The following is a 21,586-nucleotide window of genomic DNA, read 5'->3' as shown; positions in this document are numbered from 1 at the left end:
TGATGTGGGAGGTTGTGTTAGAACGTTTCTGATTTAGCTGCTTTCTTTCAGAGGGTTGTCTCCTGCAGAAGCAGAGTTCAATTATCTCAATACAGCACGTACCTTAGAACTTTATGGAGTTGAATTGCACTATGCCAGGGTAAGTTTGGATGAACTAGTGTTGCAATGTAAAAATGTATTCCTCTGAGATTTATGGAAAAATACACTTTTCTTGTTGTGAGCCTTCCTGGCTTTTGCTGACAAGAGAAAATTAAAGAAAAAAATATTATCTTGTAAGGTGCCTAACCGGGACACTGGACACTGATTGAATATCCACTGTTTCACTATAGAGAGGGTATTTCTTTGCTCACATTTGTACTTAGTTGTCTCTGTGTTATTCAGGTTGAGCTTTGTTGCCTTGAATGCCATATTGAGAGTTCTATAGCAGGTGCTTGATTAGAGTGCAAAGATAGTTCAAGAAAAAAGTGCTATTTAAATATGCTTTAAATATACAATATTGTTTGTTTTAGAATCTCTCCTCTCTGTGTTCTGAGATTGCAATTTCCTTCAGGTAGGAATTAAAGTCGCTGGTTGCTTTTAGTGTAGCAAATGCCAAGCCAGTTTATTTGTGCTGCTATTCTTAATAAACCAGAATACTCTCATATTTATTTCATCAAAGTTGGTGAAAGACAGAAGATCTGACTTGAGAAATTAAAATTTTGTGGTAGCTTACAAGGAACTCAGAGCAAACATTCAGGTCTGTCCTAAATAGGAGGGAATAATTTAATTTCTTATTTGTCTTATTAGAACACATTACCTTCCACATTATTTTGTGTATTTAGAGCGAGATGAGAATGAATATATATGAGGTTTCAAAAGATGCTTATACTGTTCTTCAAGTAATTTTCTCTCTTCATTTAAAGGATCAGAGTAACAATGAAATAATGATTGGAGTGATGTCAGGTGGAATACTAATTTTTAAGAACCGAGTACGAATTAACACCTTTCAGTGGTAAGGACAACTGTTTAATGTTTTTATTTGCTATTTCAAAATGTTTTTACTACTCTTAAAAAGACTGAAACTTAAGTTGTTTCATATCATGTTGAAATTTTTTATCTCATGTGCCATGGGGAATTTTGGGGGGGGGGTTGTCCTGGTCTGCATGGTGTGCTGTTAAACAACTTTGAAACTGTAATGAAACTGTAATTAATTTCATGCTCTTTTTCTTCAGGAGTTTGTAAGCATATTTTACTTTTAATTAACTATATAGCTAGGGCAAGTGTGTTGGTATAACTTACAGTCTTTAAAGAGACAGGTGAATTGAAAAATACTAACCTGGAGACTGACTGCTCTTACCTGTTTTGTGACCTATAAATTAATTGTAGTGTGTGTTTGAAATTTAACATAGTTATGGTACTTGTGAATAACTGAGGTGGAGCATTCAGGATATTGTCATCTCTTCATCTGTAAATAACCATGTTCATTATATGATCATAAAAGTGCATTTACTGCAGAACATCTTTACATCTCTAAATTCTTTAGAAGTGCTCTATAACCTCCCTGGTGCTCTACAGAGGTTTCACCTTTCTGGAAATGCTTTTCTTAGTTCCTGCAGAAGTAACCTTCCCTTGGTTTCCTTTGCTGGTTTGGAGTCCACTTTGACAGCCTTATTACTTCTGTTGCTTAGTTGCTGTAGCTGCATTCTGAGTGGGTGTAATATAAGATTGTCATAGCAGACATTAGTTCACCAGGCACAAATGTTGTTCCTTCAAGAGAAATGATCAGAACTGTTCATTTGCTACTGATTTTGCATTTTACTGATTTTGCATTTTTGTTTTCTGCTTATGTGTGCTTGATTTTTTTCTGCAACCCAGTGAATTCCTGAGATATTCTGGTTTTCTGTGCTAAGCTTAGTCTCAAGGTTCATTGTAGGAAATTGCATATTTTGTGATTTACCAAGATAAGAAACAGTGTCATTGGTTGAATTTTAGTTGATTTTTGGAGAGAAAGAAAAAACAAAGCTATATCAAAATGTTATCTGCAGCCAGTACAACTGAATGTGGTGAACATTTTACTTGTATGCATTTGAAGGAAAGTAAGTCTGAGACAATTACAAAGCATTTAAATTTCTGGTCTTCATGGCTATTGGCTAAATTAAAACTGGAGCTTGCAATGATAAACCTGAAACTACTGTACCAGTCAGTCAGACCTGCCCTTATAATAGTGACACATTCCATAAAAGATATCCTTCATGTGGTGTGCACTTTGAGATGTTGGAGCCATTTCTGGGCTAAGGCTGCTTTATAAATGGAATGCTGTAATAATCAGGAAAGTTTTATTTCAGTATGATTTTTCTGCTGTTATTTTTGGGAAACAGCTATAGTAGAAATAGGTTCTGTAAATCACACTGGCAAATAACTGAGTACGTACAATCTAAGTCATAATTAAGCTGCACGTCATTAATGGAAGTTGGAGGTTTCTCTGAGTTCTGCTGCATATTGTTTGTATGCCAGGGATGCTGATCTAAATTCTTATTGTGTTTTTTTGTGTATGTCTAATTACCTAAGCAGTTCTTCTTTGTATTCAGCCATATCAGCTGACACCAGGGATATTAATTTCTTGCTGTGAAGACTATAGTTCCAACATAATTGGTCTTTACAAAAAAAAAAAAAAGAACCACCCTTCCCCATGTTACCCTGTTAGAGGCTTTCTTTTGCTATGAGTAATAATCTGAAATACCAATTTCCACAATATAGCTCAATAATAGACCTTTTACCCTTTCTTTCTGTCCATAATCATGCTGCTGCTCTTGTGCCACTAGTACTGATGCTTCTTTTTGCTTTGACTTATTGTTGCTCCTATGCGACTGGAGCTGTGTGGTGTCTTCCCAGTGCTTTATAGGTATAGTAGCTATTTGGATACCTGTTTTCAGTACTCCTGAGTTTTGAGACAAGGGAGAGGATAGAAATACATGCATATGGGAGGAAATAAAGATTTAACTGTATTACTTAGAGAAAACTCAAGTAAAATGTCTTTGCCATCTCACTTGTAATTTTATATCTTAATTTCTCATTGTGAACCTTTTGATCATAAGGAGAAATTAAACAGGAGGAAGAGAAGTGAGGAATAGGGGAAAACAAAGACACTGCCTTTTATCCATGTGTCCTATTTGATCTTCCTGTATTCTATATAATTCTTCCTTTCCCTAAACTTTGCTACCAGGCACGGAGACCTGGGAATCCAAGGAGATTGAAGACCAAAGGAGAAGATTATGTAGTACATCAGCCTTTCCTTTGTTTCTAGACCACTAGTTCAGCAGTTTGAACTAAACTGTTCAAAAATGTGTAAAACTAAACTGTAAAAAAATGTGTTTTTCTTAGCCTGTTGTTTGTGGTTGATGTATCTCTGGAAAGCTTTGTTGCCTTTTGCATCCAGTGCCAGTTGCACCTGCAGCTGTGCTGTGGATCTCCTAGTTTTATCCCTGAATAATCAGGTTGTACCGTGTTTCTCCTTGGTCATCTGATCCTGCTTACATATCTTGGACACTTCCTTTTGTGTTTGAGCCCAGCCAGCAGTTCTGAGTGCATCTTGGCTGGCCTCTTCTGGTGCTTGCATCTTTTCTAGCACATCAGGATTGTTCTGGACTGAGAAGATTGTCGTTTAAGATTGACTAGCTGTCCTCTATTCCTGTGACCCAAAGGCAGCTTCTGTGGGATTCTGCCCACCAGAACTCTGAACAGACTGGAGTTTCCTCTTCTGAACCACTTCCTTTCAGATCTTTAGCTTGGCCATCTCACAGCTGCTGGAGCTCTGTTTGTCTTTGGTTACTAAATCTGGACAATCCTTTCTTGTTTGTGAGTTGGGCCACCAGGAGCATCTTCCCTGAGTGCCTGGTCCAGAACCTGGGGCAAAGAAGTCTCGCTCAAGAAATTTGCTGGATTGCTTATGTCCTGCCTTATCACCCTCCCAAGGGCTGGGGTGGCAAAGCCGTTGTGAGAACCAGGGCTTGGTATCATGAGATTCCTTCCACGTGTTTGAGTACAATCTGCATTTTTGACTAGGATTTTAAATATCTCTTCATTTTTATTATTTTTAGGATGTCTAAGGTGACTGTAGATGGGAAAATCATACCAGGAAAATAATACTGATGCCTGCCTGTTTTTATGCTTTTCCTTGGATATACAGCATTGCCAAGAGTCAGAGAAAGGAAGCATAGACAGGATGCCTTTTCCTTGGGCTGGCTGAGTATGGATATGCTCATTCAGTGCCTGGCAGGGTATTAGCAGTGCGTAGGAACTCTCTTATCTGCTGTATTTTTTTGAAATAGCTGGGAAACAGCTTTGCTGAGTCATTCCTTTGTACTTGAATGGTGGCTCTTTTGAATTGAGTTAGACGTTACTGGCTAATGTTACAGCTTTGAGTCTGTTCCAAATGGTTTCAGGCTTAAAAGTCAGCTGACCTCGCTCTGTAAGCCTAAATGATGGGATGACATTAAAACCCCATATGTATTATTCTTATTCTCTTTGAGTTTGTAAATCACCAAGGGTAGTAATTCCTTCTTTTAGAAGAGGAAACCCCAAAGAGTGAGAGATAGTAAATGTTTTTATAAATGGAATAATTGCTAAGTAAATGTGATATGTTGCAAAGTGTATGGAGTGCCATTTTTAGGAAAGGTATATATTAAAATGTTCTTTTAGTTGCACTGTACAGCAGTGTTAGAAAAATTAGTAATAACATACTTGTTGATTAGCTGCAGCCTAGTCTAATATTTTTTTCTGTTTTTCCCACATGTTAATAATCACTAGTGTAATAATCACAATAATCACTGTTAATAATCACTAGTATATGTCCTATCCAGCAAATATAAGACCCATCCTATATTATCCTTAAGCAATTTTTTGTCACAGGAGGTTCTAAGAAGATTGATGCATTGCCAGGGGAATAATTTTATTTCAGTAGATAAGATATAACTCACCTTTAAGTTTCAAATCCTTGAGAAATGAACTCTGATAGCAAGAATTTGTTAAGAATTTAGGAAAAAAACCTCAACAAACAAATAGGACAGTTATTGCTGCTGCTGCTTTTTTTTTTTTTTTTTAATTGTTAACTGTTAAACTAATGGCAAGTCTGGGAAAGAAAAAAGAAATGGGAAAATGTGTAAATAACCATAAGCACTAATGTTCACAGAGTGTCTTTATGTTACTGCAGATAAAGACTCTCCCAACAAATTACGACATCCCACTTAGGTTCCTGCTCTGAATAATCCCCTGGAGAAAAATTGTCTTTATTTGATTTAGTTAAGATAATTTCTATATATAGATATCCGACGTAGATGTCTGTTAATGTTTTGCTCCTCATCCTTCCTGGCCTAAAGGGTTTTTTATTCAGCAAGTAATAAATATGCAAGTAGTAATTCCAGTCAGTTTGCAGTATTTTATCAGTTGTGCATTTTTCAAGTAACAAAAGTTACTATGTTTTTCTTTTTACAATTTGAACCTCACTTTTTTCCTTGACCCAAGGAAATAAGTGATACTCTTGTGATACTCTTGTATATTTAATAAAATATATGGACTATATATTTTATATATGTTTTATATTATATAAATATAATTTTATATTTCTTTGAAGAAGTGTATCATTAGAGTGTGATGAAAATACAGCCTGTCTTTCCCATTTTGTATAACTGCTGTTAGAGTGACCATCCAAAACAGTCTGGAATTAGTGTCAGTATTTCATATGTTTATAGATACCCTGAAAGGTGAACATGTCTGTAGGCAGATTTTTCCCTGTCATGTGATATTGTAAATGTTTTTTTCCTCCTAATAGTTTGATCATTTTTTTTAAGGTTGTGAGTCCTATCTCTGTGCTTACATCTTATCTTAACTATTTTACTAAAACAAGTTCTGGTTATATTTAAAGACATGTGAGAACATAGAGGAAGCATGTCTTTCAGGGATCAGGTGAAGTTCAATGGATTTTTTTCATATTTTAAGGGATAATGAAAGCAGCCTCAGAAAAGACAACATCTGCCTGGAATGACCTGAGGATAGAAAAGCTCTTTGGGCTTTGGAATGGGGAAAAGATATCAAAATTAGCGACTGCCTTGGGTTTGGGATGTAAACAAGTGAATTCAATGGATAACGTAAATACAAGCTCATAAATTTCAAATTAGACAAACTATTTTATATAATCTTTGATATCTTATTTTTTGTCCATGGAAAGGAAATCTGTTCTCTCTAGAAAGTATATTTTCAGTAGGTGTATTTAAGCCTTTAACCATGACGCAGTATATGAAATGTTTTAATATTGTGGTTTTGTTTTTCATTTAGGTTGAAGATTGTAAAAATTTCTTTCAAGTGCAAGCAATTTTTTATTCAACTTAGGAAAGAGCTGGTGAGTACTGTCTTAAATTCGATCTGAAAGCAATGAAATTTCTTCTACTGCATGTCTGCATTATACTGACTGATACTATGTTGATTCTTGGTTTTGTCTGCAATTAAAAGTCCAGCTCCTCCAACATGCTGGCCATTTCATGTTTCAAACAGGCCATTACAATGCTTATAAGTTTTCTTTTTCATTTGTTTTGCCTTATATTTTAGATACTTTTAATTTTACATTTGTATGCAGGAATTGTAACTTGTTTATGTAAAATAAATGTGGAAAACGTTGAAAGTAAATCTATATTAAATTTAAATTTCATTAAAAACCAGACTCAAACTAAAGGTAGTGCTTAGTGCTGCTTCAGTTGTATGTATGCTTGTAAATTAAGGTTTGATAGACATGTTGATTTGTGTTGTTCAGATTTGGTAATACATGATGACTTTATTGCTTACATTTAAACAGAAGAGATAAGAATTCCTTTGTAGTTCTAAATTACATATGGTGTATTTTTATGCCTACTTGGAGCTGAATGTCACATGGTTTGAGGTGTGTGTTTGCTACTCCATGAAGCACCACAGTACCACTGAGCATTTAATTCAGCAAGAAATTGATTGTTCTGTGCCCCTGAGAGATGGGCTTCCATTACAGACATAGCACTGGGGAAAGATGGAGGAATTTATTAAAAATATGACTATGTGATTAACCTGTCAGATTAGTGAAGAGGCTTTTTGCAATTCTTACATCTGAAAGGATTTACTGTGAGGATGGTGAGACACTGGAACAGGTTGTGGATGCTCCAGCCCTGGCAATGTTCAAGGCCAGGTTGAATGACCTGGTCTGGTGGGAGGTGTCCCTGCCCATGGCAGGTGGGTTAGGATTAGGTGATCTTTAAGGTGTCTTCCAACCCTTAATGTTCTGTGATTCTTTGATTGAAGACCTGAAATGCAGAGTTACAGACTAGATATAAAAGATGACACTAGGCAGAAATGCATCTTGACAACTGTAAGGCTGTTCCAGGTTTCAGGGCAATGTGGTTAAAGAAGAGAAACACCTGTTCTGTCAGGTCAGGCCAATGTCTGGTGGCTGGTACTAGTGCTGAAAACAGGAGTCATGCAGGTGTACAACATGTGCATCTTAAAAGCAGATCCTTTAAAATCATGAACTGAGCAGGTCTCAGTGTTAGCAGATATTATGCAACATGAGCAGAAAAGTGGTGATACAAAAAAGGGGGTGGGGGAATGTTTTATTGGGGGAACACAGTATTTTTGTAAAACCTTGCTGGAGCTGCTCAAAGGCAGGCTGAGGTCAAATTTTGTCATGACACCAGTGTGTGTAACTTCCATTACAGTTGCAGGAAAGTTGTATTTGCATGTGAGATGAGAATTTGGGGGTTTTTTTGGAATTCAGAAATTATGGACTATAGTTGTTTTCTGAATTAGAACTTGATAAAAATGCTATGTTAGCAGAGTTGAGGATCTTGAAGATTAAGATACCTAGATATAAAATAGGATTGGATACTGTATAATTGAGCATTTCCTCTATTTTCTGCAGAAAAGAAATCTGCTTATAATAGAAGGTAATACTAAGACAGCTTTCTCATCTTATTTCACTGTTACTTTCTAACACTCTACATATTGTTACTTGCATGAGAATGTAGTTTATATAATTAATGTAATTTCTCTTCTGAGACATCTTATCCAAGCCAACAAATTAAAAAGCCTTGTAGTGTTTTTCTTTAAACTCTGTGTATCAGATGAAAACTGGTGGCAAGAATTTAATTTTCATTTATTCCAAGTCATGAATATCTTAAGATAAAAGCTCAAATTTGGCTTCCAAAGAAGTCATACTTAAACTAATTTTTTAATCACTGCTAATATTAAAATTATTGTTTCCACAGTTACTTTCCCTGTCTAGAATTGTAGGATAAGATTCATCTTGCCTATATTCAGCTTCAGTTAGGTTTAAGGAACATATTTTCTGAATCGTGATACTTGGCTCACCAAAGCTCATCCTTACATTTCTTCTGCAATAATCACATACAAAGGCTGAAATATCTTGCCTGAACAGGAAGTGTGTTTTAGGATGGATTAACTTGCTCTCTGGTGGTATATTCTTCCTTTTGCTTTTGTTTTTCCTCCCATTAACAATAAAGGGAGCTTGAATGACTCTCTTTAGGCAGCAGAAACTAGGTGAAGTGACTCAGTGATTGCACATTTGGTATGTAAAATATCTCTGGTCTAGTGCTTTGAGTGCATATTTTAAATCACCTATTTATGATATGGCAGGGGAAATACATTCATGGTATGCTGATGATGTGTTTCAAACTAGTGTGTAAATATGTAACAAATTATACATCTGAGAAATTGCATTTATTTGAATGCAAAGCTGAGATCCTGTAGAGTATTAAGTTAGTGGACTTGGGAAAGGAATTTTCCACTGGTTTTATTTTTTTCCTGACTGGGCTACATACAGTTTTATATAATTCTAAAAAGATATTTTTCAAATACTGTTAATAAGTGTTGAGAGCTTTTAATTGCAACTGTCCTCAAAAGTGCAAGTGCCTTATCTCATAATCGCCTATTAAATTTATTCGCTGACTTGGCATGGCTTAAAGGCATCAACATAAGTAAAGAATTATTTGCCTACTTTTATTAGATTATATCTGTGTTTAAATAAATCACTTAAATGAAGTGAGATGAAGCATTTCAATGTCACAGTCATTTTCCAGTGGTAGTATAATAGTCTTGAGTGGAAGCTGGTGGAGTATTCTGACAATCATATGGCTGGAGCATATATCCACTGGAGTAGGCTTCTTTTTCCCCATTGTGTTTTTATGATTTTGTGGGGGAAAAGCATGTTATATGTAGGACTTCTTCATCCAGCATTAGAAGCCCCCTGAGCCATTACTTCAATAACATTTTTTTCCATCGTATCTTACCTTGTTCTGCCTGTTCTGTATGCTGCTTTCCTTACATGCTTTGAGTTTTGTTTTTCTAGATGTTTCCCTAAGCTTCTCTGGTTCTATTTAGTTGCACCCTTGGCTGTAGTAATGTCAATAGCCAGAATCAAGCTCTTAATGCCATCCAGCCTGTTTTGGTGATCTTGATTCTTTGACAGCCAAAGAAGCTGTTCAGCATCTTTTGCTCTTTTAGAAGGTAGATATCCATTGAAAAATTACTTGAGTCTGGAAGTAAAGAATATGATAGGTTTCTGATCATAACTGAAACCTGATTTCAGTAAGTGGCCAAGATAATATCTTTTTTTTTGAATTTTAGGTCATGTATCTGAAGTTTGTGCTTTGAATTTTGTCTTTTTTTGACTGGCTTTTAGAAAGAACTTAGTCTGAAATCACACAGTGGTGCATGGGCTTATCTGCCCAAGTATATTCTTGATCTTAAGTAGCACTGGCATTCGTTAGATACCTACTTGATTGCTGCCTAATCCTATAAAAATTGTGTATTGCTTTTTTTTTTTTTATGAAGAGCAAATACTGCTGGCAGAAGTATATTTGCTCCATTTAAGCTTTCACAGGACTTTTGCCCACTATTTCTAGAAGATGCTGAGTATGGGGAGCATCTGCTATTATAAAGCACAAGTTTTTTTGTCTCTCTGAGATGGGGTAGGGAATTTCTGCCCTTTTTTTCTGGGATTTTTCCTTGTTTAGCTAAAGTAAAAGGGTCTCATTAGAGAGTAAGTTTTTCAACCCAGTTTCTTTACTGAGCAGCAAGAGATTGGAGCAGTACTCTGGAGTCACTTTTTCAAGGCAGGCAAAGGTGGGTTTGAATGAAAAGCCCCACACAAGGTGCTTACTCAAATACTGAGCTGTTCTGTGTGAGAGAAGAACCAATATCCAGTCTGCTTTTTTGTTGGGTTTGCATTTTTAATAATAGGAATCACAAAGATGACTTGGACTTCACTATATCCTACCTCTGTTTGTCTTACTGTAGTTTTGTGCTAAGGCCCAGGTCTTCATTCATTGCATCCCAGGTGCTTCACTCTTCCTCTGCATGGCAAGCAGACTGTTTTTCTCTCATTAATAAAAACCACAGACACAATTAGTACAATAATAATTTTGGAGCAGAATGACTCTGACACTGTCTAACGCTGATCTCAATAGACATAACTCCCTGAAAAGCCTGCATGTCACTATCAGACCATAGAGCATTCTGCATCTTGCTGGATCCTAGTGTGGTGAAAGCATTCTGTGGGCTGCAGGGCTGCAGTATTACTGCCCTTTTACTTTATGTGCTTTCAGCTGAAGTACCATGGATATTACAAATGTCAGCTTGGAGCCCTTTGCTGAGCCTGAGCCCACAGTGATTCAAGTCTGCTGTTTCCAAGGAATACAGGGGCAGCCTTACTCTAAATCCAGCAGTAGAACCCAATCTTGCCACCCAGAATTATCAGCTAAAATGAATTTCAAATGCCCAAGTTACACTGGAATATTATAGAAGCTTCAAGGGTGGATAGGGGAGGGATGAGTGCACTTAGGAGCCAATGGCATATATGATTCTTTACCTTATACAATGTTTCCTAGCTGTAATTGAGATGAAGGGTAGGGTTTGAGGATCAGTTCTCCCTGCGCTGCAATGAAAGCTTTAAAAGCTATGAATAGAACTATTGTTAAGGTACCTTTAAAGCTCTAGCACACCAAGTTCCTGTGAAAGTGCTGTCTCGCATTACAATTAAGTTGCTCCTGCTTCAACTCCTCCTCATCCTGCCATACCAGCTCCTCCTTCATGCTTCATGTCTGATCTAGTGATCAGATGGTGGAATGAGATTCAGATCAGCTCGTTTTCTGGAATACAAACTAGGGGAAACAGCAGGTTATTTCTTTTCCCCAACCCATAATTATAATACTCTGAATGACATTAAAATGCATGATCACCAGCTCATGTAACTTGTCAAATTTTCTTTTCCAACTGTTTAAAAGGCTGACCGAACATGAAAATTTGCTACATCATGATTACTTGTTGCTAGAATCTAAAATCTTAGCTGTTTCATTCTTTACTGGATCCAGAGGAAGGCAGTCCATAATTATACATAGTTGCTCTCTTGAAGAATAGTAATCAAACTTGTTAAAATTGTTTGACTTTTATATTGTTGATAAGGCCTTTTATAATTGCATAGGTAATGGGCTTAATTTCTGTTATCTTGTTTCTGATTTCTAATTTTTAAATCATTCTATTCATCTGTCTAAAAAATATGGGGAACAGTTAGCAATACATGGAAATTAAAAACAGATATATAAGTAATCTTTGTAATTGAAATAAAATATGAAGATTTCATTTCTTGAATATAATTTCTTAAATTTCATCAATTAATACTTAGAATTTGCCGTTAGTTTAAAATCCATTTTATTTTGCCGTAAACTTGTCCTGTGGCTGAAAATAGTGTTATTCTTGTTCCCGAATAAAACACTGGGGGAAGAAGAGCAGGTCTCTGTGCCTTGGTTTCTCAGCAGATCTGAAGATGAGCAGACCCACAAAAGCTTAACTTGGAAAAGGACTTTACTACTAAGTTAAATCAGTTAAGGTGTGAAAAATGTTGGGGAGAATTTAGTACTGTGAAGAGAAAGAAAAATGGACCTATAGAGGTTGTTATCAAGCTCTCTCAGCAGGCACAATAGCTTGGGTTGTTTTGCCATTTTGCTTCTTCCATTTCCCAAGAATCTAATGAATCATTTAGAAGTAGGAACTGTCAGTTGCTCCTGAGATCAATACCTGTTCCCAATCTCCAACTGCCACGTGTTCATGACAATTACTCATCTTAACTGTAGTTTTGAACAGAGAGGCACATTGTCTTTGAGCTCCCAAATCATGGAATTCTTTTCGTGTAGTTTGGGTCATACCTTTTAGACTTGTTTCTGTATAACTAAACAGACTGTTAACCTTTGTGCAGGCTGTTTTTAATACAAAAATTACAAAGATATTTCAAAAGAGTTTGTTGTACATAAAGTTAATAAAAAATTAGAGTACCATTTCAAAAATCATTATTGTAAAAAATACCTCAAAGCCAACAATATTTATCTTAGTTTCAAAAAGTAATTTGAATAATTCTTATGTGAAATACATTTTTCTCATTTTTTAGCATGAATCTAGAGAAACATTACTGGGATTCAATATGGTGAATTACCGAGCATGTAAGAATTTGTGGAAAGCTTGTGTTGAGCATCACACGTTCTTCCGTTTGGACAGACCTCTCCCACCTCAGAAGAACTTTTTTGCACATTATTTCACTTTGGGTTCCAAGTTCCGGTACTGGTAAGTGCGGATTTGAAATATATGGGTAAAAATATGAGTAGTGAGCTCATCAATAAACACAGGGAATTACCTAGAATATACATTAAAACGTAATTCAAATGGGTTTTAAATCCTGCAATTGTTCCCGTTCCCTGTTGGCCTAAGTTTCAAATGTCCCTAATTTTTAAAGATAGCTTGAAAATACAATTATTATACTATTAGTGGTCATTATTACACTAGTGCTCTGAGATTGTCTCCCAAGCTGCGTTTCTTGGCCTGTTCCCCTGATGGGTTATGTTTACCTTAAAAGTATTGTCTCAAACCTTCAATGTCTTTGACCTGGTCTTTTTCAAACAGTTGAGTCTCAGATGCTGCATACAGCAGCACCAACAAAACAGACCTAAATTAATACCAAATACAAATTGCTGGAAAGAGGTTGTACAAGTAAAGCCCACTTACCTACATGTATATGAATAGGAATTAGGTGAAAACAAAGGACATACATGTTCTGTTTCAAACCCAGAACTTTAGAAAATTAGGAGGAAATGAAATCCAAAACCTTTAAGGATGAACTTAACAAGCAAAAAGCTTGAAGTGCACAGAATGACTGTGCAATAGCTATAATCCCTGTAATGCTGGAGTGGGTGGTTTTGGGTTTTGCCGGTTTGTACTTTTTATTAAAAAAAAAAAAAACTCTCTTCAGTGACTGAATTAACTGTTTCTGCAAGTAATGAAGAATGCCAGTGGTTTAAATCATGCCTGAAATGGAGAATAACAGAGCTAGTACTAATCATCCATCTAGAATGGCAGTAGTGTCTGTGACTTACAAAGGGACATGATGAAAAGCTAGAAAACAGTATAACAGGCTATTTCTGTCACACTTGTGAATTGCATAAATCTATAGAGGAAAGTAATTCAGTGGCTAACTGTTTATAGCATCTGTTTTTGACCAGCATTCACAGTACCCATTTGAGAAACAGCATTCTATGATCCTGAACAGTGTTTGAGACTTGATTCAATGTTGCTGTAGAGAATTTCAGGGAGCTTTTTCATTTCTGTAAGGATTTTGAATCTGAATCATTGTGGTTACTATTACAGAATAGTTCTTTGATGGTGATGTTCAACTTAAGTTAACATAAGATGAAAAGGGAAACTGCATAAAAACGAAGAAGGTCATTAACGTTGCTGGAACAGCCAAAAGGCTGGAATTTCTGCAAGTAGTTTGAGAGCTTGTTCAGAGGCAGCATAACAGGAATAACATGGCCCACAAAGAGAGGTTGAGCGCACTAGGCTTGTTTAATCTGGTGAAGAGGAAGCTAAGGGGGAATTCAGCAGCAATCCTAAAGCTACTTCAAGAGTAATGTTAGTACTGATGGAGCCAAAGGTGCTGGTAACAGGCAGGTGAGATTTCGCCACGAAGGTTCTGGGTGGACATGAGACAAAGTGTTTGGTTTTTTTTAGAACTGTGTTGCCAGAACAAGTCACCTGGACTGGCTGGGGGATCTCTGTTAGTGGAGGCTCTCAAAAGTCAGCTAGACAAAGCCATGGCCAGAGATGACCTAGTGTTAGCAGGAGATTGGACTAGAGATTCTAGCCAACATTTGTATCATCAAAAGGAGTCAGTAAAATACAGAACTGATAGTTCTACACAGAATTATCTTATCTTCTGAAAGAAATTGGGGACATGAAATTGTTGAACTATTGAATTGTTACATAACCTATTTCCATTGGTCTAAAATACTTCTATGCATCAAATGCTAGAGAATATTTAGTTTGTTTGTTTTTTTTAATAAATCTACCAAAAGGGGTCTAGAAGACTGTTAGTGAGCAAAGGTGACTTCTGTACACTGTCATTGGATTTTTTTAAGTGGTTCTTACAGTGTTCCTCACCAAATACTCATGAAAAAATGCGAAGAGTTTTGCTGTGTATTAGCATCTCTTTTAACCAGACGGGAAACAAGTAGGTTCCTTCTTCACAACGGAGGGAAGTTACCACTGAAGTGATACAGTGTTTTGTAGTAAAATCTGAAATCAACAGTAGAAGGTTTTGGTGGTATTTCACAATGAGGGGTGAGTAGGCAATAAAATAGTAGATCAAGTTCAGTGCCCAAAAAGAGAGAGAAGAGAGCAGGAGCATCAATTCTCTGAAAACCTTAAATCAGTTATTAATAGCAGTTATAGAAGAACAAATACAATTATAGAGTTATTGGAAAAGAATAGAGGCAAACACAACCAACTTACTTCTTGTTGGAGTTTAAAATGTGTAACCCCAGCAATTTAGCTGGCTGCAGGTTTGGAAAGAGAAATTTCCTGGATTGGCAGCATGGCAGAGGTTGGAGGGCAGGTCTGGATACTGTTGAGTCCAGTGCCCTGTTCTAACAGGATCCACTGTAGCATGTTGCCTAGGAGCGTATCCAGCAAGGTTTTGAATGTCTCCAAGGGGGAAAACTGCACCATCTCTGAGAAACTTGGTTCAGTGTTAAACTATCTTAAAGTGAAAAAACTTTCTTTTGTCTTGGTGGATGATGAGGCTGTGTTTTGTAGCCCTGTCCTTGTTGCCTGCCCTAATTAAGATGTTACATATTTCTGTTTGTGCTGATTGCCTCTTGTCCTGTCTCCCTTAAGAAGTGTCTGGCTGTATTTTTTACTTTCTCTTTCTGGCATTTGATCCTCCTGAGCCTTCTCTTCCTGAGAATGAACAGCCCCAGCTCTCTCAGCCTTTCCCCATGCATCAGATGCTGCAGACCCTCAGTTGTCATGGTGGCCCTTTGCTTGACTTGTGGAGCTCTGGAACTCCACCAAGCGTTCCAGATGTGCTCTCACCTGTCCTGGGCAAACCTGCTCTCCAGCCAGTTGACACTCAGCCTATGCATGGGGTTATTCCTCCTCAGCTGCAGGGCTTTGCATTTTCCTTCACTGAATTTCATGGGATTCCCACTGACTTGTTTCTCAGGTCTTCACACATCCAGTTGTTCTGTAATATGAAGGTGGAAATAGCTGATTCTTTGGTTTCATAATGTAAATATCCCTGTAGGAGACTCTGTGCTTGTTCTAAAGTTATTAATGGAGAAGTGGCTACAAGAGCCAGTGTTTCTGATATCTTGTCACTAATTCTTGAATGCTGATAGATACTCAAAAATGGTATTTTTTTTTCCTAGAAGAAAAATCATGAAATATTATAAAGGATCTTTGACACAAGACATCTGGTCTTATGTGAAAAGTCAGCAAGTTTCAAAATCTAAACTTAGTTTTGACAAGTTGCATAGAAGAATATAATCCTGATGTGCTTATCATGTAATTTTTTTGTGTTATTTTGCTAAACTAAGTTACTAGCAATTCAGGGAATAGCTTAGGAAGAGCATGAAAGGGATGCTGTAAGTTTTTAACAATGGCTATAACAGGAACTATTGTTAAGTGTTACCCAAAAATCCAAGCAGAGATTTCTTATTGCTTTTGATAAAAAAGCAAACAGAAGGGAATGTTTTTGTAACATCTAAAATGTTTTTGAAAGAAGACCTATATTTCTACCAAATGCTTTCTAAACTTATGCTGTACTGAAGCTAGGGCAATTGCTTGAGCATGACTGATAACAGAATTTAGGCATTTTTTTGAGATGGTTCAATTTCAAAGAAGAAATTGTTATTTAATCAAGTTGGATTTAGCAGTTTGATCTTGTTTTGCTTTCCAGTGGGAGAACAGAGGTCCAATCTGTGCAGTATGGGAAAGAAAGAGCAAATAAAGACAGGGTATTTGCAAGGTAAGTAGTTTACATTCCTTAATATTTCCCCATTTATATACTTTAAAAACTCAGGATAGCCTTCAGTCTACATAGCTTGTTGTTACATGTATTAGCTCTCTTTGTGCTGTTTTTATTACAAAGAATGGCCTCCTGCTGTTAAAATACTCCCTTAAAAATACTGAGTTAGTGGGTATTTTTGTCTGTGATAATATCTTGCAACTGTAAATGTGTATTTCCTTTAGAAATAAGTGCAGTGAGTCTTACTTGTTAGAACAGCTTTATCACTGTGTCTCTGTGAGGCATTTTACTGTGAAAAGTGAGCTGCTTCTGAAGGTATTTGGTCACAGAGTAGTTGGCTAATCAGGAATATATTACTTAATTTTATTCCAGGCTTCTGAGGAGTTTAGTGATTACAATAAAAGATTCAAGACATAAATTTAGTTATTTCTTCAGAAATTATGATGCTGTTTTCCAAAGTAAAACAGCTACTGTATCTACTGGCAGTTTGTTCTGATCATGAATAGAGAATCCTTGCAGGGAGGAGGAGGCAGCTCTGTCCTCTTTTTCTGCTTCTACTTTTACAGAGATCAGAGATGTCTTTTTAACCCTTAAGGAAATTTGGAGTTCAAATTTGTGCTTGCAGACTTCTAGTAGTAAGTCCTGCAAACTTTGCAAGTGCTGCAGACACTGTTTCTAAGAGAATTGGTGAATTCAGCCTTGATTTCCTTCCCTGTCTCCACCTCTTCTTTTTCGTGTGCATTAGAATCTAATTTGGGTTTTAGCCCAGCCTACCATAGATAGATAGATAGCTCCATGCTAGGTTTGGGGGGCAGAAATGCTGTACCATGCTGCTTCAACAAGAAGATTTTATAAAACCATTTTTTTCAGCGTAAAATTATTTTTTACTCCATTTAATTTACTTTGGGAATGTGAGTGAATTTAGATTTGTACTTGGAGCAACATTTTTTAGTACTCAGGAGACTCAGCTCTGTGACAGGTCAGCTTTACGTCACTAAATGACAGTTGTGAATCAGTTAAAAACTGGTTTTCTTGTTGCACTCTGAACTTGGCAATTCCCCATGAGTCAGGAGGGTGGAAGAGAGCTGATAGTTTGAGGAGTATTTTTATCATTTCAGAAACTCATATGCAGTAGATGGCACTCTTCCCTTTGTAGCAAAAGCCAGCAAGTGCTGCTGGGGTCACTTGTAGTTCATAATATATAGTTGGAAAAAATCAATGAAGTTGATAAAATCAAAAGCCATGGCTGGAACTGCTCTTATTTTCATAAATCTTGGCTTTTTTTTAGTTACTAAAATGCTTGGCTCTTCCATCCTCAGGATTTTTTTCTCACTGTTGCTTTTTATTAAGAAATATAGCATTTATCCACATATTTTGAGTTTCTAAGAAGTGTTGATGACTGATGACTGAGGCATGTATGTTTATATCAGCGAAATGAAATAGTGGTGTATTATAACATACATCTCAAAAGGCTCTTAACAAATCAGCTGCTTCTTCTTCTGTCTTCCTCATGACAGTATGCAATTAATTTATTTTCAAAGACCTTTAATATTTTTAAGAGTGAAAAAAGCTTGAAAGAGAAGACATTTTCTAGAGCACAGTGTTGTTCAAGAAACTTAAGAATATTAGTTGTTTGTCTTCTAAACATTTGCATTTCAGGTGGACATGCTGAGTAGATGTCAACCCTTTTGCATTCATACAGAGGATAAATTTTGTTTTCTAAGATTTTCCAGGTATAGTGTGGGTTTCACTCCTGGAACCTGCCTTTCTCTTTCATGGTGTGTCTTTATCAGACAAAGTCATGGTGGAGTTGAACAGCTTTTTAAGTTCTCAGGGAGTGGGGGTCTTTTGACTTTTTTCAAGGTCTTTCTTGAGAATTAGGTGGGCCTGTAAGTTGAAATTATTGCTGTTGCTTTTATTATTATTACATAAGAAGATTTATTAAAGATCAGTTAAAGAAATGTTTTCAGTGGTTTTTTTATAGAGTTATCCAGATTTACACTTGGATTTCTTAACAATATCTAATTAGAAACTGTCTTATTTGAACTAATGCTGTCAAAGCAAATTTTTGAATCATTTCATGGTAAGAAAATGAACATAGAGAGTTACACTGAGATGTTACTTGAGTGTCTATTTGTTCTAGGCTGGGAAATGTTGGTTGCCACAGGTAATGACTAGCTGCTCTGGCCTTTACATGCTGAGAGAACCATGGCATGAGACAGGGAAATAAATTTTTTAAACAGCCATTTAAATAAAACAAGCAATTTTAACCTACAGGAAGCAGGCTTAGCTGTTTGTTCTCTTGATTTTACTTTAAAATTAGCTGAAGGATTTTTTTTTTTTACAAATCATAGAAACATTTACATTTAGCCTTTTAACATGGAATTATTACTGTGAAGGATCTATTCCGTAATAAATCACATATATTATGTAGGTGCTGTTTTCTTAATCTTCATGAAGCACTAAGTTCATCATTCTGAAGACTGTTGCTGCAGTTGTTTAGAGTTTTTGTGGGTAACTTGTTTGTTTGTTTTGGGGTTTTTGTTGTTCTTCTTTGTGGGTTTTTGTTGGGTTTTGGGTTTTTTTTTTTATTTTCTTTACAGCTGTTATCTTGGCCTAATTTATTACAGGATATTCACAATCCACAAAACCCCATAAGAATTCCCAGAAACTTAATAAAAGTAGAAATAAGAGTAAAAACGTTCAGTCAAATAATGGATTGAGAGAATTCTTAAAGGGCACTGCTTTCTCTTAGCGTGCTTGCAAAATAATCTAGGGCTGCTCAGTTCTGGTGTACACGGGGGACTGAGAGCAGGGAGTTTGAGTGAGAGAGTGTCAGTCATTTGTATCTGCAAACTCCCTATCATAAACTGGAGTCTGTTTCCAAAAATTCAATCTTGTTTCAATTATGCACTTACTCAGATCTAGTAAATAATTTCTCAGGTGCTTTAAATTGCATATGTCGTTTGTGTGGTGTACCTTGCAGATTTCTATATAGTTTTAGTATCTCAGTCTGCAGCAGTATTTGTCAGTTTTGCTGAGAAATATGTTCCCCGTACTCCTTGTCAAAATACAAAGCAAGGCTGTGTCTTCAGGTTATGTTTCTTTTTGGAACAGAAATTGTTTTTTAAATTGCCACCTGTATTCCCAAACACACCTTTGTTCTTTCCCAGCTTCTGCAAGATTTTAGCCCTTCAGCTGTGGATGCCAAATTCTGTCTTTGAAAGCTTTTCTATACTGTAGTTGAGCTAATATAATGTCATGGGGTTTTTTTAGTTGCATTATGTAATTTCATCCCTGCTACTCAGTTTTTGTTGTTTGGGTTTATTTTTTGTATTTGCTGTAACATTGAGGCTCATAAGACTCGGGGGCAGGTAAAGTTTTCAGTTTTTGCTACTACTCAAATAGATGGGACTGCTTCCAACTTTTAGGAATGTCTCTGCAGGTACACCAAAATTAAATCTGAAAATGGCTTATTCTGTTAACTATCAGTGCCCTGTGCTGGGTGCAATAGAAGCATCCAGGCTGAGCAGACAGAGGTGAAATTTAAAATTCCAAAATTTCAAAGTTTTATGCATCTTAGTTCCCCTCCCATCTCCTCAGCTGCACTCTGGCATGAGAAAGTTATTTTAATATTGTTAGAAGTCAGAGATAAAGGACAAATTTTTAGGTATATTTAACAACAAACCTTAAATGTTAATTAAAAAAAAACCCTTTTTGTTGGATTTAGAAGTGTTGACAGGAGAACTAAAATTGGCACAGCACTAAGAAGTTCAGTTCTGCACTGTGGTAACTTTTTCTTTGAAATTTCTGCAAAGACAGGAAATTGGGGCAACAAACACCAGTGGGTGGGGACTCTGAGGTTAGAGCTGTTAATAAAATAATTGAGACAAAGCTTTGGTGATAAACACTGCAGCTGTTTATCATGGTGGTAAGGTGATCTTCTGAAAGATCAGACCCTATCCACAATTAAAGGTGAGTGTTTTCTTGACATTGGATGTTTTCATAGGGAAGAAGGTGATGCTTTGCTTGTTTTGGAGTTTTGTTCCTTTGTTGTACCGATTGAGGAAGTTTACATAAACGTAGTTACAGATTTTGGCTTAAGATACAAAGCAGTGGGGTTTTTTTAAACAGTAAATAATGTAACTTTTGGAAAAACTTGGATTCTTTCCCCCACTCTGTATGCTCCTATGTCTCTGTAATTTATCTAGTTTCACACAGGCGAGTATTGTGCATTTACACTATTTCTGCATGTAAATAAAGAAAAACCCCACCTCCAACTTTCCTACATTCCGTTTGTTGCTTTTTCACTGAAGGTAAATGAGGTTCAGTAATTATCTTTACATGTGTGTCAGCAAATACTGTATCTGCAGTTCTGTATTTACCTAATTCAGCATTGGTTATATTATGCTCTTCTGCATTTTCCCCCTCAGACTGTTCTTTGGTTGGTAGTAGAATCCACCTCTTGGCAGAGATGGCACTTGGTGCTCATCTGCTGGCTGCAGGCAGATGATTGAGTGTCAGCAGGGTCCAGCTAATCAGTGTCCTGATCAATAAAAGAATAACAAAAGGCTAGAATCAGACATGCATTTCAGTTCTGCTGTTTCAGTTTCATGTTACTTTACCTGTTCAGAGCTGCTTGCATGTACATGTTTGTGAAGAAAGATACCAAAGTGGTTGATTTGCTTCTGTAATTTGAAGCAAATTACAGAAATTGGAATTTTGGTTTAATTTATTTGATACCAAGCTAATTATTTTTCAAATCAAATTAATATTCCTTAAGTATAGTGAAGCATGCTAAGAAACTAGATGTGCTTCTCCTGAGGAATTAATTGATATTTTCCCTCTTTTCAAATATCAATATACTATTAGATTTTTCCCCCAGGTGAAATAACACCTGAAGCAGTAGTATTTAGAATAGCTCATCTCGCTTGACTGTCTGAAATTTGACAGCTGTTACTCAGTAAAACTTCAGAGCAGTAGAGCAGAATGTAATACATGTTTAGAGCTTCTTGGTGGGGTAAAAATAAAAATAAACCCTCCACAAGAACACCACCATTCCATTAGTACCAAACAGTTTTGACACCTTACTTATTTCTGTATATGAAGCTTGTTCAATATAATGCTTGATTGGTTGTTGTTGTAGTTTTTTTTGATAATGTTGAGGACAATATTATCTGCTCAAGGTGGTGACTTGCATTGAATTTTAAGTTCTCTGAGAAGCAA

At 36.4% G+C, this 21,586-nt stretch overlaps 1 protein-coding gene across 2 annotated transcripts in view; it reads left to right on the top strand.

Annotated features, from left to right (window-relative positions):
• PTPN4 (protein tyrosine phosphatase non-receptor type 4) overlaps window positions 1-21,586 on the top strand; it is a 108,900-nt gene that overhangs the window by 55,348 nt on the left and 31,966 nt on the right. For both annotated transcript variants that reach the window (XR_012056946.1, XM_002191148.7), the window contains exons 9-13: window positions 52-139; window positions 903-991; window positions 6,310-6,373; window positions 12,452-12,624; window positions 16,292-16,360. Coding sequence is in view for 1 of the 2 variants with exons in the window: in XM_002191148.7 (XP_002191184.3) it covers window positions 52-139; window positions 903-991; window positions 6,310-6,373; window positions 12,452-12,624; window positions 16,292-16,360 (483 nt within the window). In the remaining variant the exon portion in view is untranslated. The remainder of the gene's footprint in view (window positions 1-51; window positions 140-902; window positions 992-6,309; window positions 6,374-12,451; window positions 12,625-16,291; window positions 16,361-21,586) is intronic.

The sequence above is a fragment of the Taeniopygia guttata genome, chromosome 7, assembly GCF_048771995.1.
Source record: "Taeniopygia guttata chromosome 7, bTaeGut7.mat, whole genome shotgun sequence".
NCBI classification, from domain to species: Eukaryota; Metazoa; Chordata; class Aves; order Passeriformes; family Estrildidae; genus Taeniopygia; species Taeniopygia guttata.
The sequence above is the reverse complement of the archived record's forward strand: the minus strand, read 5'-3'. Positions and strand labels throughout refer to the sequence as shown.